This window comes from Bos indicus x Bos taurus, chromosome 28 (genome assembly GCF_003369695.1).
Source record: "Bos indicus x Bos taurus breed Angus x Brahman F1 hybrid chromosome 28, Bos_hybrid_MaternalHap_v2.0, whole genome shotgun sequence".
Lineage (NCBI taxonomy): Eukaryota > Metazoa > Chordata > Mammalia > Artiodactyla > Bovidae > Bos > Bos indicus x Bos taurus.
This window is the reverse complement of record NC_040103.1, coordinates 30,759,687-30,777,181: the sequence shown is the minus strand read 5'-3', so window position 1 is coordinate 30,777,181 and position 17,495 is coordinate 30,759,687. Positions and strand designations below refer to the sequence as shown.

Here is a 17,495-nt window from a genome sequence, read left to right as displayed (position 1 = left end):
GTGCCATATCATTTCACAAGCTCTCTCTACATAACCAAGCTTTTGACAATGATGTTAATGACCTTAGCTTAAAAATGCTACAAGATTGAAATTACACAACTTAGGTTGATGAACCCAAATTACCTCTTTTTCGGCTTCTCGTTCTTCTTCAGAAACTGCAGCATTAGAAATTAAGATTGGGGTCCACCTCAGACTCTCTGGATCAAGTTCATTGGTCCGGGAACAGGTTTTCAACTTTTCCATGTGGCCCAATATCAACTTTTCCCGTCTAATGATGACAAATCTGTAATGTGAGGAGGCAGAAAAAAGTGCAATCAAAAGCTGAAATTTCATTTCACCTTCCGATACTGATATCTGCTAGCACGAACATTACCTGGGTTACAAAAAACCAGAAAGCTCATCAATGAAAATGTGGAGCAAACTGAAATTTGACTAGCAAAGAAGTGTCACTGCCTGTTTTCTTTTTAGGAGAAAAGTTTTTGTAATATTGTTGGGGAACCTCTAATATTTAACTAGAATGAATCTGCCTAACTTTAGGGACCCTTTCTGGGGTAAGATGGTTACGAGGCAGCTGGGTCGCCCAGGACACGGGTGCTCACCGGCCATCTCTCTTGTCAATCATGTGGAGGTGCTGCAGAGTGGTGGCGATGTCATGGGGGCACATGCCCGTAGCTCTGCTGATGGCTTTGATGCTGATGTGCCGCTCGTGGTGGTGGTAGAGATATTCTAAGATGACACTCTTCCAGTAGGCCAGGTAGGAGAGACGGCCTAGATCGGAGAGTGGCTTTTCAGGAGACCCTGCTTGGCCTTCTCTTCGAGAAAGCAAATAGCCTAGGGCAGACAAAGCAAAAGTCGACCTCACTGTGGTGTTCTCAGACACTGGAGCAGGGGCCACTCAAAATAATGTAAGACTTACACTGTAAGTAGCAACAGGGTACATCACATCACAACATATCACACAGGAACATCACATCGGAGAAGTGCATTCATTTCATGTATAGTCTCTTCCCAGTTATATTACCGTGGATCTGACATCCACGAGGCTTATGCCCCCGAATCCTTTACAGTAGCCCTGTAAGTCAGTTCATTTAGCTGATGGCAGCGTTTCAGGCATACGTTGTGGCATACTTAACGAATTTAAAGTTGAACACATTACTTCTGATAAGTCTCAACGTCCAAGTCCCCTGGCTTCAGATCCTTTCAAAAACTAAATGTCAGGCACTTACTCAGAAATCCTGTCAAGAGACCACCCCGAACATTAATGGGGGGGTTATTTTCCACAGGAAGAACCAAATGACCCTTTAACAGCTGGGTCTTAATAAAAGACAAGGGCCTCTGTTGACTGAGATTCTGTATTGCTTGTTACATTTAACGAGCGGCGGATCTAAAGCTTTGTTTCAGGACTAATAAAAGAACGTCTTTCAAGTCAACTGCTGCAACTCCTATCAGCTCCACTAGCTCTATTTTCACCTCTTTCATGGAAATTAATTTATAATCCAACCGTTGCTCCTACAAATTAAAACAAAACAACCTCCTTAAAACAAACTGTTTCATGTACACCCAGAAAAGCCTTGAGCTTGGTAGGCTTTTGAACACGTACCCGACAGCACTACCGTGAAGGTTCCTTGGCAAAGGAACTTTAAAATGAGAAAAAACTTTAAACCCACTTGAAGGTAATGAATGAAAGCTGGCGGCTGTCTCGGTAATTAAGAGCCACTTACTGAGTAGAGAAGAAATGTTATAAACTAATGATGTCTACCTTGCTCTAATTATCTATTGCAACAGCCTCACCTTCATGAACTTCCTAAATTTAAACAAACATCAACTACATACAGTAGGTGGCAGCAATTACAAAATCATGCTGCTTTGTAAACCACCCAAATCTTCAGCGTTTTTCTTCTTTATCTACATTTCCAAAATGGCTGCATTTTCAAGAATTTTCTCAATTTTGGATTTTTTGTTAAAAGGAGAAAGCAATGTCTCTGGTGCATTTTCCTGCCTCTCAGAATCACTGTAAATAATGCAGAAATATACAACAAGAAATCCAGCCTTACCCTAGAAGGGTATAACCACAGCATTTTGCATTTTGATGGTTTTAATCTGAACGCCATTATGAAGATCAGGCACATATTTAACTTTAGGTTTTGCTGAAGTCTTTTGACTTGTCTCTTTAACTCATGTTTAAGTGCAAAGTATTTGACTGAATGCAAACAAGCACCATGAAATCTGACGGTCAAAGCACTGCCGACATGTCAGTTGGCTGCACACAGAGGCTTTCTACAGCGGTGTGCCAGGAATGCTAACAGGGATGGCCACTGTGCTGAACCCAGCCCGGATTATGCCCTGTCAGTGTGCAGAAGCGCTGTCACCAGAATACAAAGGGTACCCGAACCTCAGGACACAGATTACTGGCACATCTGTCACCTGCCTCCTAAGTGCTGGTACATGCTGAGAAATTTACTGGGTCAGCTGGAGGTCCCAGCTCTGTACCTCCGGGGTGGATGGGAGTCAGGGAGGGTGGGGGAAAAGAACCATAGTATCGTGCACATGGAACGATCCATTTTTGTCCACAGGATCCCACAATTAAGTCTGAGGCAGTGACTGTGAAGTTCCCTAGCGCCTCACTGGCTCTCATCTGAACCCCACAGTTGGGAACAGTAAGCACCCCCACCCCGAAGCCCAGCAGACAGATTTCCGTACCACCAAAGTTGCGCCCTCCCAACCTTATGTCCCCTCTGCGACGAGCAACCTTATCCAGGAAGCACATATATTTCTTTGTTCTGTCTTCTCTTCCCATGAGTGCTTTGTTGGGCTAAAGGGAAGCAGCCAGAATTCCCCCCAAAGACAGCTGACACAACTGTTCATGCTTTCACACCCTGAGAGAGTAGCACACACCTTCTCAGGGCCTCAGACCAGACGGGTTAGGCAACCTGGGGCCTTGGAGAACATCCAGGCACAGGCCTTTCAGCACTCGCTGCTCCCACTGTGTTCAGTGGCTGTCTCCCCGGGACGCTCCCTTGGACATAGTCTGTGATCTGTGACTGAGCCCCGCCAAGAACGTGTATACCAAGCCCACTGGACGTTCATAGAGAACACCTCTGTGCCGTGCTAGCAAAGGCTGCAAAGGCTACCCACACCTGCCAGCAAGTGCTACTTTCCCCGGTGTGGGAGAGAAAAAACTGCAAGCCCAAACTCCAACCAGAACACACCAAGCAGGTTTCCAAGGATGATGGCCCCACCACACTGCAGACCACACAATGCCACTGTCCAAAGACATCGCAGCACTGCCTGCAGTCTTCCCTTCTCCTCTCTGACTCATGAGCCCCTCAAGGAGCTTACAGCCGTGGAAGGAACTTATACTTGTGCTAAGAGCCATCTGTAAGTTCACAAAGTCTTTTCTCCTGAAGGAGAAATTTTGGTTTAAACGGAATCCATTTCAACAAACAAATGACCAAGGACAAATTTCTGATTCCTTGGTAGTAAAGTCAAGTCATTGGTAATATGTTAAAATATACACAACAGTTTAGCAGGAAAAATTGCCGTGTCTTTTCCACTCCATTTGTGCACAAGGTTGAAGTAATACATATTTAAATTTTACCTGCAGCAGGCACTTCCCCTCAAAAAAGCTGTAGCTGGTGGCACTTTATGACTCTGACCTTCATAACATGGAATGGTTTAAATCATGAATTTCTTGCCGTCTTGTGTTTCCTTCTACTTTTTCTAGGCTCCTCAAATTAGCATCACTATAGAGCCCAATGACAATAATTTTTAGTAAGAACAGTTACTTATTAAGTGATTATGGCGATGTGGTGGTGAAGTTACAGCTCTTAAGTTTAACTTACCAAAAAGATTCCAAATAATTGATCTAAGATGCAGGGAAATAAAAAGCACTTATCTTGGAAGCCGGTATATTATCCTGAAGCATCTGAAACAAGTACAATACACCCCTGGTGAATAGATTCCTGTGGTGCTCTAATGCCTTTCCTCAACTCAGGATACTTTGAGTCAGAAAACCTGAACTACCCCTGGGGAAACCTGGCTGTTCAGACTGGAAACAAAGTGATGTTTGGAGGACAAATCCCAGTAGCTGCAGTATAATTAATCGCTGGTGAAATTATTCCCTGTAAATTGTGAGCCAGAGGTGCTGGTGAAAAGAGCTTAACTCTGTGAGCAGGAGACTTGTACTTTAAAGCTGACTGGCCAACACCCCTCACCCACATCAACTATCTTGAGGAAGCTAGCTTCTTATTTGCTTCACTGGAACTACTTACCCAAGAGAAAGTGAGGTCTAAGTTTTAGTGTATGAACCATGCACTAAATTCAAAAGATTATCAAGGTATTTGCTTAAAGGGAAAGGAAAAATAAGGCGAGGTCTGCAAAGAAGTAAGTGTTTCTAAGCTGTATTGCATGGGACCCAAATCCACCTCACCTCTGTTGAGGCTGACCTACCTGTAGTAAGATAAGCAATCCTCATGTTAACTAGCTCTGATCCCCAGTGTTTGAAGAGGTTAATTCTCTCCTAAGGGCAGGGGAAAAAAAGTGGTAGAGAGTTGCCTTCCTGTAGGTAGAGAGTTACCACATTAGGATAAGGAGGGAACAATCTAAGGTCAAGATTTGTTTCTGCAGCCTAAATTCCCAAATTAACTGCACTCCCAGCATATTAAGCGCAAGGTTAACCCTGATTAGTATGACACACTCCTTTTCTTTTAAATCAGTAATGAAGTTAATAAGAATGTAGACTAAACCAGAGTGGAGTAATGTTTTCCAGCAAGGGGGTGGGCGCGGGTAAGGCTGTTCCTCTCCAAGGCAGCCACGCTCACCCTTGCACATCGTTATGTTCTACCACCTGGAGCCAAACCATATGCACTTCCTCAAAGACAAAAGGGCAGACTTTGGCAAAGTATTTCCAACTCCCATCTATTTGGATTATATGGGTCTGGAGTAACCAGTTGCTTTTAGGGGAAAATAATCTTTAAGGATTACAAAGTTTTCATCAGACACCTGTTTAGCTCAGCAAACCCCACTAAAGGGTTCCTATCAATAGAGAGCATTGGGTTTGCAAACCTGGGAACTGACACCAGGCCAGGGATTTATGGCTGCTCTGGATCAGAGGAAATCCAGTGGCTCTAACCATGGATCTCATGATTGTGGACAGAAATTCACTGGTCCACACTCGGAAATTTACTGGTCCACACTCATCTATTACTGGTTTCTGGGGTTAAGCAGCTCTGTGACCAAATGGACAAATGGCATGTTATCAGTTTGAACAGTAGAGATAAATCAGTTTGACAGGCTACTTGTCTCCTCAGTGAAATTTTGTGGTGATTCTGCAATTAGTAAAGAAGGAGGCTGAACCTTAGCCTTCTCACTGTTTGAAGAGGAGTATTCTAAATGGCCTGTGATCTGGATCTGCCTGAATCCTTAACTGCGCAGATGTGTCCTTGGCGAAATTGGAAATTTTTAATTTTAAAGATATTCTGTATTTTAAGAGATTGGTTTTGAAGACATGGAAGTTTACGGCAATATTCCCATAATTTTATGGCTTGAATAAACACTGCTTGACCTCTCAGTCTACAGCCTAAAGACCAGTGGTTTTCAGAGTGTGGTCCCCCAGACCAACAGTATCAGCAATCACCTGGCAACTTGTTAGGGCTGTAAATCCTCAGCCTATTCGTCAGAACTTTTGGCGGCAGGACCCAGCACCTGTGCTTTAACAGGCCCTCCAGGTGATTCTGATGCACAGACGTTTGAGGAGCACTGGAATAAACTCTGCTATAAGGCTGCTGGCTTTGATGAGGATGTTACAATGGCCCTGTGCAGTAGGAGGGCCAATGAAAAGACAGTGGCTGAAGAATGTCGGTGAGAAGACCTCACCCAGCTCCTCGGTGGTGGTGAATCTCGAAAGCCCCATCAGACGGAAATTCAGCCAGGGTTACTGAGTTGGAGAGTGGCTTTGTCTGTAGCTTCTATGCCTATGCTTCCCAACCTTCACTGTGCAAACAATCCCCTTCTTGTTACAACTGGATTCTGATTCAGTACGTCTGGAGTGGGGCTTGAAAGTCTGCATTTCTAACAAGTTCCTATACCATGAACCATGCTTGAATAGCAAGGGTTTATACATGAAGTCAGTGATTCTCAAAGGTTTGGGTCTCAGGACCTCTTTACATTAAAAACAAATGGTTTAAGAGCTTCTGTTTATAAGGGCTACATATATTAATTTTAGAAAAAAAAATTGACAAATATTTATTTAAACCCCATAAACCCATTATGTGCTGACATCATTTTCTAAAATACAAAAATAAAATAAAATAAAAAGTGAGAAGAGTAGCAGCACTGTTTAACATTTTTGCAAAACTCTTCTACAACTAGCTTAAGAGAAAACAGCTAGATTCTCCTATCTGTTTTGGTATTCAATCTGTTGTGGTATCACAGGTCATGAAATTCTCGACAACTCCACTGTCCACTCATGGGGGAATGAGAGTGAGAAGGACAAACAGTGTCTTAGTATAACTTTGAAAACACTTATGACCTTGCGGACTCCCTAAAAAGGGCTTCCGAGATCCCCAGCAGTCCCTGGACCATACTTTGAAACCATCTGCATTAAATAAAAAATGAGAAGAATGTGTAAAGATGGGCAACAAGGCCACAAGTATGATAAGTCGATACGACACTTACTGAACACAGTATGACAGATTATAAGAGGCACTACAGGTTGGTTAAGGGCAAGGGTTCTAGAGCAAGACTGCCTGTGATGGAATCCAGAGTCCGCGTGTAACAGCTGTGTGGCCTTGGGCAAGTTATTTAATCCCTCTGTGCTTCAGGTCCCTCATCCATAAAGTGTGGAGAGTAATCAATCATACCTGTCACCTAGGGTTGTCATAATAATTAAATGAATGGATACAAAGCACGTAGAACTGTGCTTGGCATATTACAGAAAATAAGTGTTATTATCATTATTATTCAACATAGTGAATGAAAGAAATCTCAACCTGGTCATTTGATGACTGCTTATCCTTATTGTAGGGGAGAGAAAGAAAATTGGGACAGAAGGAGGCAGCGAACAGCTCCCTTTCCTTTTTCCTACTTTTGCTTGAGGCAGCTGAAAACCATTCCATTCACTCCATTGCCCCATCCCCATCTAACCACCCAAACATAAATTAAATTAGAGGAAGAAGCTATGATTAAAAAAAAAAAAAAAAAAGGCAAACATATTCTGCCTCAGGAACGATCTCAAGAAACTGGCGACTAAAAGCTCCCAGCAAGCACATTTCTGTGCCTCCAAATTCCCTTTGGTCCTCAAGTCTTTAACTTCAAGGACTACCCTTAGGAAACAGCAAGCGCATCAAACCACAGTAACAATGATGGCTGGAGGGCTTCAGCAAGAACCCGGAGATGGTCCCAAGACAGATGAAACAAAACCCAAATGTTCCAGAAGACTCAAGTGTGTCCCTGGGGACATGGGTTGAGCCAGTGAAACCCAGAGAATGGAGACAGCAAGTCTTTGGAGAGGGAAGGCTGGCTGCCCTGGGTCACACGCCAGTCTGTTTCTCTAAGGTGCCCCTTATGATCTCCCTTTTCAAAGATCCCACAGGCTCTTCCGCAGACTGCGCTGATGCTGGGCTCTTCCTCAGTCACGTGGTGGGGCCACTGGTCTTTTTTACTGAACACCCCTGTCTTGCTTTCAAGACTACATGGAAGAGGAGTGGTATTCCTTCATGCCATGCCCCCACCCCCACCGCCACCCTGGGGAATGTGTATGTGGGGCCTGACACCCCTGCTGCTTCGGGGGTGTGCGTGTGTATAACCATACAGACCGTACTGGAATTTACCAGATGAGTTCCATGAGTCTGTGAGTGGGCGTGGCCTCTCAAAGTGGGTGGTCATTCTCTGCATATACAAACTCACAAACTCATAAATAGGACATCAGGAGGCAGGAACTCTCCTCCCTCTGTGGCACCCTTGTGTTGGAGAAGGTGCACATCTGTGAATGAGTTACCAAGTTGGGGATGACCAGGGCCAGACCCTTGTGAGACAGCCACAGGGTAAAAATGAGTCAATGGTTTTTTAATAACTGATTTAATTGAGTGACACTGTCTCTTTATTTCTCCTTTTTCTATCTTGTGGTCTTGCCCAAAGGTTATCAACCCTGGTTGCACATTAGAATCACTCAACCTTTTAAAAGCTCCAGATGTCCATATTTCATCCAATCACAACTCTTGCCTCTCAAGCTAGGCTGGTCTCAGAAGTGTTAGGGTTTATATTAGGCAAAGGATCTTGGGGACTACTCCTCGGCCAGAATGTTAGAGGTGGTATACCAATCCCACTTCTCTATTTCTGTCTTACCCCACAAAGGGCTGTGGTGGTAGCAGTGGTGCCTAATGAGAGATCCAAGAAGAAGATGAATCCTGGGGGAAACAGAGACACCTGAGAGTTAACGGCAGAGAGGAGAAAAGGGTCAGTTGGCAGAGAACTCTGTGACAGACTTCACAGAAGCTTCACCGATTTAAACATTTAACTGAGAAATACTTGTTTACGTATGCCACGTTACCACACCATCAAGGTCCTGGTCTGGTGTATTAGAAAAATATAATTTTTCTAGGAAGGTGATCATGTATGAAATAGATTCAGTCTCCCAAATTTCTTATTAGGAAGATGAGGCACCTCTGACAAAGAACAAAATGATCAATTTGTCACTATCACTTACTCCCAAACTAAAATCATTTGCGGAAGGCAAGAATTAAAAAAAAAACAACTTTCCTTAAATATATCTGGGAAGTAACTAGTTTTTTTTATGAGGCCCTCGCCTATTGCAAATTAAGTTAAGCTCTGACTCATCACTCAGAGGCACCCTTGGTTAGATAATAGTAATACAGTACTGGTGCCATGACATCTGAGGTGACAGAAATTAGAAAAACATGTCAGAAGAATGCCCTCCTTTGGGACCTTTTGTGGGTTTCCACAGTTCAAACCACTTTTAAATTCTGGAAAGTTTTGGGAAAAACAAATTTACCAAAAAAAATTTAAAGATGAAGTAATCTGACATTTAAAAACTATGCCCTTTCTTGTAAATAGGCAAAAGTCCACACAAGAGATTCAATCTGAAAAACTATTTCAAAAACTAAATTTCTTCCAAGTTGAAACTTGGATACAATTTTTATATCAAACTTGCAAAATCCTGGTAACAAAAATTTAACTTTGAACAGTTACAACATTTTAATCACTGCATTAAACCCATACACATTTCAAATAAAGCATCTGCTCAGAGCATGTAAGAGTATATATCCACAATGCTGCACCTGGGTGACCGTTCTCTGTAAAACATTACATCTGAACTCTTCTTTAAAAACGGGAGCTTCTTTTGACCACTGAGCTTCAGTGGAGGGTGGCTGACAAAGTTATTCTAATAGTCTGGTCTAATCCTACCCGGCCAACCAAGGGAGAGCATTTAAACCAGCATGGACACTGGCCACTGATCTCAAACCACATTTGGGAGACAAGACAGACAGAAGAGCAACTTGCCTTTCCATTGTTTCCTCTCCCACAACTGCCCCACAATACTTTGTGTGTGTGTGTGTGTGTTTCCCAGTTATAATTTTAAAAAACCGAACAAAGTATGTTGTAATTCCAATCATGAGTGACGGACGAGCTTTCCGCACAGCAGATGTAAGAATATAGCAAGACTGAAAAAAGGAAAAAGTGGGAAGCAAAATCTAAAATTTCTCTTTGTTTTTAAAGTACATTTCAAAAAGGGTCTGTCTTTGAGACAACTTTCTAAAACCAAAGCATGGCCTATCACCCCAGCTGACTTAGACAAACAGTGCTATTTCACTGGTCTATAGAAGTCGGAAACTTCTCTTTTCACTTGTTATTTATCTCCTCTAAGCTTTCAAACAGGATTGGAAGTAAAAAGCCTCTGGCAATAAAAGGTGGTCTCCCCAGCGGGTTACAGATGAGCCCATTTTGACAGAAGTGCAGCTTCCTGCACCTGCAGGCTGGATGGGGCAGGAAGCTAGGCTGGGATGAGGTATTCAGTCAAGTCACTGGCTGCTTTGCCGGTGGACTTGGAAGTTTCTAGCCTTTAATCCTATAGGGATCTTAAAGTCCAACTGGCTACAGTTAGATGTTAGCTGCTGGAAAAACAAAAAACTATGAAGCATCATCACTAGCGGTATGAAAAGACATCAGTGACTACCCCTTCAGTTAGTAGGTGATTATCTCTCAAAGTCTACTTTTTAGACTGGCTCCCTAATTCAAGAAGTACTTAACAGCTGAGACTCCAGTAACAATATATTAATATTGGTGGTTTAGTTGCTAAGTCGTGTGTGACTCTTGTGATCCCATGAACTATAGCCTGCCAGGCTCTTTTGTCCATGGGATTCTCCAGGCAAGAATACTGGAGTGGGTTGCCATTTTCTTCTCCAGGGGATCTTCCAACCCAGGAACTGAACCCAGGTCTCATGCATTGCAGCCAGATTCTTTACTGACTGAGCTATGAGGGAACTGTGCTAATATTATTATACTGTTATTATATACATACAGGCTTACAGGTTTAATACTAGTTAATACTGTAGCAAATGCTGTGCTAACAATATATTAATATTAGCACAGTTTTTGCCACAGTATTACTAGTATTAAACCTGTAAGCCTTTATATTCTGTGGTCTCTGGTAATCAAAGAATGTCCATCCAACTTTCAAAAGGTTGGGATTGTTTAACAGTGCGTTCAGCAGTGGAATGCCCACTGTGTTCTAGGCACTTTTCTAGTTAGGTTGTGGACAAACACTACATTTTCCAAATTTAATAAGGAAAAAAGCTCTGGGAATTTAATTTGTTAACCAGTATGTAATGGTTGAACACAAGAACCACAAACTACGTAAATAGGAATTCAAATAGATATGTTAACAGCTAAAGTTCATTTTTAAGAATCAATTCAATATGCTACATGCAAGCAATCAATTACACTGCCATCATCATTTACAAATCAAAGTATAATGCGGATACTCATGGGGGTATATGCAACTAGGTGGAAGTGTGTGATTATGGATGAACAGGCCGAAACTGTAAATTATGTAACTGTCTCTTGTAATTACTCTGCTTGAGAACCAAAAGAAACTTCCTGTATAATTTTGCTGGAGAATGGGGATCGAGATACAGAATTGCTTTTTAGCTGGTTTTAACCCTTCAACAGCTATTTAATTATGTGTGATGAGGTCAAAGAAAGTTTATGCTTAATTTATGAAAAGTCGGCAGGGAGGTATTTCAAAGTAATCCTCTGAAAAGCTCCAGATTATTCATGAAAACTCATGATTTCTCTTCCTCTTCAAGAGAGATTTATCTAAATTATCTGGTAAAATAAACAACATTTAAAACAAATTCACAGGTGTCATTCAATTTATTTCCTCTCTAAAAACATTCATTATGGTCTGTAAATTCTTAATTGGATGCAACTGAAACTTGCAGGGGTAGAAGGCTGTCAGAGTCCTCATACGGCTCTTCTGCTTTGGTAGGGAAAAAAAAAAATCTCATTAGCTTCCTTAAATTCATGGGGAAAAGCGCCAATACTGGGCAAACCACAGGGAAGGACTTCTAATCTACAGAGAATCAGCTGTTTCTTTAGAAGGAGGACGCCTGCTTTTGCAACAAATAATCAGCAGAATCTATTCTCATTTTAAGACATTCTAGCCTTTTTCCTTACCTTTCTTATAAATCTAACTTTTAAACATCTTTTCTCTTCTGTAAGCACTGTTTCTAGTGCCTAAAAATCTGCCCCAAATATCAGAATGCTGAACACTCAGCATTCTTGGTGGAAGGGCAATTTCCTACACTTACAATGTCTGCCAGTATTGCTTTCCCTCATTTTGGATCAAAAAAAGAAAAAAAGGGTGGGGGGCTTCCCTAGTGGCTCAGTGGTAAAGAATCTGCCTGCCCATCAGTGCAGGAGACCCAAGTTTGTTCCCTGATCCTGGAAGATCCCACATGCTGTGGTCCCTAAGCCCGTGTGGCACAATGACTGAGCCTGTGCTCTGCAAGAGAAGCCACTGCACCCCAACTGGAGAAAGCCTGCGTGTAGCAACGAAGACCCAGTGCAGCCAAAGATCAAACACAAAAAAGTAAATAAAATAAACAAATAAGTTATTAAAAGAAAAAAAGAACAAGAAAAGAAGAGAGGGAAGGTGGGGGGATGGAGGAAAGAAAGAAGGAAGGAAGGGAGGGAAGAGAAAAGGAAAAACAATCCCGATGCTGCAGTGTCTCTTCTTTATCTCTTTGGTCTTTCCATTCCATATTCTCTCCTTAGTTCACCCCTATTCTGCACAGACGTTCCTTGCCTGCATCCTCTATTTTATCACCTGGGTTAACATATAGCCCTTCATTTATGTTTCTCTAGTTTTAAGAGCAGAAGCATAATTTACAGGAATGCTGGTTTTCTAACGGACTTAACATTTGAGAGGCTATGATTCTAGTAAATTTCAGGATACTTCCTTCACATAAAAATGATTCTGCATAGCACTGAAATATATACATTACAATGTGTAAAATAGATAGCTAGTGGGAAGGCGCCGTATAACACAGGGAGCTCAGTCTGGTGCTCCGTGACAACCTAGAGAGGTGGGATGGGAGGGAAACACAGGAGGAGGGGATATGGTAGACTTACGGCTGGTTCACATCGCTGTACAGTAGAAACCATCACAACACTGCAAAGCAATTATCCTCCAATTAAAAATAAAAAATAAATGATCCTGCAAAGTCTGACATAAAGGTGATGCCAGTATACCAAATACACTTGTGTGTGCTAAGTTGCTTCAGTCATGTCCGACTTTTTGTAACCCCACTGACTGCAGCCCGTCAGGCTCCTCTGTCATGGAGATTCTCCAGGCAAGAATACAGAAGTGGGTTGCCGTGCCCTTATCCAGGGGACCTTCCTGACCCAGGGATTGAACCCACATCTCTTATGTCTCTCGCACTGGCAGGTTCTTTACAGGGGCGCCACCTGGGAATCCCCTTATGTTCATGTAAAAGTCTAAGCTCTAAAACAGATAACACAGGACGTGATCTCCTATTTCAAGAACATCACTTTCTTTAAAAAAGAAACAAAAACAAAAAAAAGCAAAAATTAAACACAGAGACATATTAAATAAATATATACAGCTTAATAGATTATCATAAGGCAACTGCCCTTATAACCGTCTCCCTGGATCAAGAAGTAGAAGCTTGCCAGCTAGCCCCCTACAAACCTCCCGCCTGTCCCGTCCTATTTACCCTTCTTTTCTTCTTCATAAGTAACCGCAATCATGACTAATAGTAATCTCTTGTGTTTCTTATACTTTTATCACCAAAACATCCCCCTCAAGGACATATGCAAATATATTGTGTATAGTGAGGTCAACTTGCATTATATTTTCCTCAAGATTTCAGCAACTTTTTTCAATACCTTCTACTATATAATCACACTGCATATTTTTTTCAATGTGGACAAATGCATAACTGAATTATTCTTAATCCACCAAACTATTTTAAAGCACTTTATAAACATTAATGTAAAACAATTTTGTTGGAAAAAAGGAGCTCCTCTATGGTGTTAGCTCAAAGCAGGACTCAATGTGAATAAGTATTAAACAAGGTTTTTATATTGGTAAACATGAAAATGCAGCACTAATATTAGAGTAGAACCACATGGAACACAAATCCATGAGGGAGAAAAAAAATCAGGTTTCTAACTAGTATTTTCCTAACAGAATTCTAAACAAATGTAAGAAAATTGCTTAACCCAAACCAAATTGATATAAAAAAAAATTTCTGCTTAACAATCAACTGAAATTTTAAATATATTATTTCGAAATTTCCTGGAGAGAGGATGTTTACAATATTCTACTTCAAACATACTACTACAAGCTGCAGAACATGTTTACAAAGAATAGTTTCCTTGAAACCAAAACCAGGTATAGCACTAATTTCAACCAACTGGAACAAAATCTTTCTTGCTCTTGGTTTAATAATGAAAAAATGCTTCCCCTGCATATATCTTAGCTGGGAAAATGGAAACGGAAGTTGGAAGCATTTCCTCCTCTGCAGTGATGCAGCCCAAGTGTGCTTTGCACACACAGCATACACTGGGTGGGTGGGTGGGGAGCATCCTTAGTGAGCCCATTTCCTGTGAGCAAGAACTAGATCATTTATCCTAATGTTTTCATCACCAAGGCCAACCCCGGCAGAGTCTGTGCAAAGCGTGCTGGCTGAAGGAAAGGATGAAGGGATCAACGAATGAAAAATTTAAAAAAAGCAAAAAACCAAAGATGGAGAGGAGATCTGAGATCTGGCTGGGTCAGTCGGACAGGTGCTGTCACTGACACAGAGAAGAGGACACACTACATTTGGGCATTCATTATTTCTCTCCCTCAGCAAACTTTTTGTGGGCTCACCTATGAGTGTGACACTGTGCTCGTGGGTTGGGGTAAAGCAGTAAACAAGTCCTGGCCCCCGTGATGGTGCTGCCAGTGAAGTGAAAGTCGCTCAGTCATGTCCCACTCTTTGCAACCCCATGGACTATACAGTCAATGGAATTCTCCAGACCAGGATACTGGAGTGGGTAGCCTTTCCCTTCTCCAGGGGATCTTCCCAACCCAGGGATCGAACCCAGGTCTCCCGCATTGGAGGAGGATTCTTTACCAGCTGAGTCACAAGAGAAGCCCAAGAATGCTGGAGTGGGTAGCCTATCCGTTCTCCAGTAGATCTTCCTGACCCAGGAATTGAACTAGGGTCTCCTGCATTGTAGGCAGATTTTTACCAACTAAGCTATCAGGGAAGCCCTGACGGTGTTGCCAAGTTCCCTTTATTCTTGAAGGCTAGGTTTTTCTCATATGAACACCTGGAATGGAGCTTGCCCACTAATGGGATTCAAACCTACTTGCTGCAAATGCTGGTCAGTGTAAACAATTGAAACGGGCAAAAGACTTGTTAAAAAAAAATCCACCTGCATGCCAAAACTTGAAACATTCTCAGCTATGTAAGGCAAAATGGTAGCTGCAGGTTGTATGTTTCATATTTACAAAGTTTTCATTGATGCATGAATACAAACTATTCTATAAGAGCTATTTATTTGCTCTTATTTATGACAAGCTTAGTTAAAAAAAAGATACATAAATAAATCGTTAGCTGCACTGCCTCATGCAACTCATTTCAATACATTCAGCAACAGTCACTCTGAATAAATCACTGAAGAGCTCAATTTTCAACCTTGATGTTATCTTTAGCATATTAAAATATACTGTACTTCAGCCCAGCGTAATAAAGCAGTCATGACAAAGGCTTCTAGTACAACATATTATAATGAGAAAATAAGGAAAAATAGCCATTTCCCTTATTATATTATAAACTAGAATCCTATTAAAAGATATGTCATCATTATATTTGATTACACAGGTCAAAACATGTCTTCCAAAACCCAGCCAAAGTCTGAGGATACAGCTGCTGGTTCTATCTTCCAACAAGTGTCATGGTGGAGGTGGGGGGAGCAGCTCCTATCTTAGAAAAGGCCATAAAGGACTTGAGCACCATTTCAAAAGCATAATTTATTATTCCTTAATGGTTGCTCAGCCTGCGCTCACCATGGGAGGAGAGCTGCTGGGAAAGCTCTGCAACGAAAGAAACTTCCGTGACAGTTTCTTAGGACTAAAGTTGGAATTCTCCTTCCAAAATAAATGCATGAAGAAACGAATTATCTGATGAAGGCAGGAAAAGATAAATATCTCTTTGACCAACTGTGTGTAAATGTGCATTTTGTCACAGCTCTCAATTCTCTGCTCAAGGTTTATATAGATAATGGACAGCTTCCTTTCTGATGCAACTTATATGATCCTAAGACAGAGGCTGCCCTTGAACAAAAATACCAGACCTCAGCAGAAGGCAGGGTGTACAATCATCTGGAAGAGAGCAAACCACACCTAATTAATTATGTTCTAATAAGATAAAATTCTTCGTCCTAAGAATCACATGTGAGAAGAGAAAGTATATTAAGAAAGTTCTTCCTGAGGTAATTCATTTAACATTTATTCAATAAATAATAAAGACCTGATCAGTGCCAGGGGCTTCTCTGATGGCTCAGCAGTAAAGAACACCTCCCAATGCAGGAGATATGAGTTCGATCCCTGGGTTAGGAAGAGCCCCTGGAGGAGGGCATGGCAACCCACTCCAGTATTCTTTCCTGGAAAGTTCCATGGACAGAGGAGCCTGGTGGGCTGTAGTCCATGGGGATGCAAAAGACTTGGACATGACTGAGCAGTGCCAGGCTCTTCTAGGGGTGAGATGACAGAAGAGAACAAAGGCTCTACCTCCATGATGGACAATAAACCATGAATATATAAAAGACATATGCAACTTTCTAAATGACTTTGCACTTACTCAGCCTAGAGCACTTTTTTTTTTAATAGTCAGTGCCATTGAAAAAAAAGAAAAACGATTAAATAAAAATCACAAAAGTAGGTAAATAGCACATGTCAAACATACAGCTCCTTCATTCAATTTGCTTAACTCCTCACAGGCGGTCAGAGTGTTTCATCAGATCATGTACCTAAGACACACTGCCATGGTCTCTTAAAACATCTTTGATGCTTGGCTTGTGGGGCTCACAAATAGGGGAAAGTGAAATATTTATCCTGTAGCCTACCCAACAGAGTTTATGCCCCCAGGGAGTGCTGCATGGCCTCCAGCCAACAGGGAGAAGATAATACTCACATGCCTGCCAGGGTGAAAGGATGAGGCTGCTCAGGGTGAGGTGACTAGCACTAGAGCTATGGAGCCTGCAACATCTCTGGCTAGCTGGACCAGTTCCTGGGTCACTCGTTGGAAAGTGTAGTCCTAAGTTGACCACAATGGCGCAGAGATGCCCAGAGACCCTCACTAGAGCAGTGGTGTCTCCCCAGGGCCTGCCACGCTAAGTATCCAGCTCTTGGGGAGAACCTGTTTGTCCTGATATGGTACTCAACTTGGCTTCAGAGAGAAGCTAGTGACTCCCGTCCAGTCCTGGTTCTTTAGAATTTACTAACAGGTAAAATGTGGCACATTGGAACCCAACCAACTAGATTCCTAACTTAAAACTCCTATTTTCTACAGGAGACAGGCCACTCAGTATCAGAAATTTTGTTCTAAAAAAAGCATGCAATTTTCAGGTAGGATGAAGTTACTCTAAATTTTTGTTTAATAGTTTTCTTAAGTTTTACTTAAATTGTGTTCTGAAAAGTTTGTAAGTGGTAGCTCTTTTAAAGTAATCTATTGAAGGCTGACTGTTCAAACTGAAAGTTGCTAGCTGGTAACCAGAAATACTATCAGATGTATCCCGGTATTTAGATATATAACATTTAAGCTAGTGGCTAGCATCTAAGATACAGGGGAAGACGTTGTCTCTTTGAGAGAGGTAACATGGTTAACATCACCAACATCATATGAACTTTCAACATCACAATATTGTAGGTAGAGATGCAGCATGTGACTTTCTAATTCTGC

The 17,495-nt window shown here is 41.8% G+C and overlaps 1 protein-coding gene across 5 annotated transcripts in view; it reads right to left on the bottom strand.

Annotated features, from left to right (window-relative positions):
* KAT6B (lysine acetyltransferase 6B) overlaps window positions 1-17,495 on the bottom strand; it is a 182,158-nt gene that overhangs the window by 10,243 nt on the left and 154,420 nt on the right. For all 5 annotated transcript variants that reach the window (XM_027530911.1, XM_027530910.1, XM_027530909.1 and 2 more), the window contains exons 14-15: window positions 600-831; window positions 124-283 (exon numbers count right to left, since the gene is read on the bottom strand). In XM_027530911.1, coding sequence (XP_027386712.1) covers window positions 124-283; window positions 600-831 — 392 coding nt within the window. The remainder of the gene's footprint in view (window positions 1-123; window positions 284-599; window positions 832-17,495) is intronic.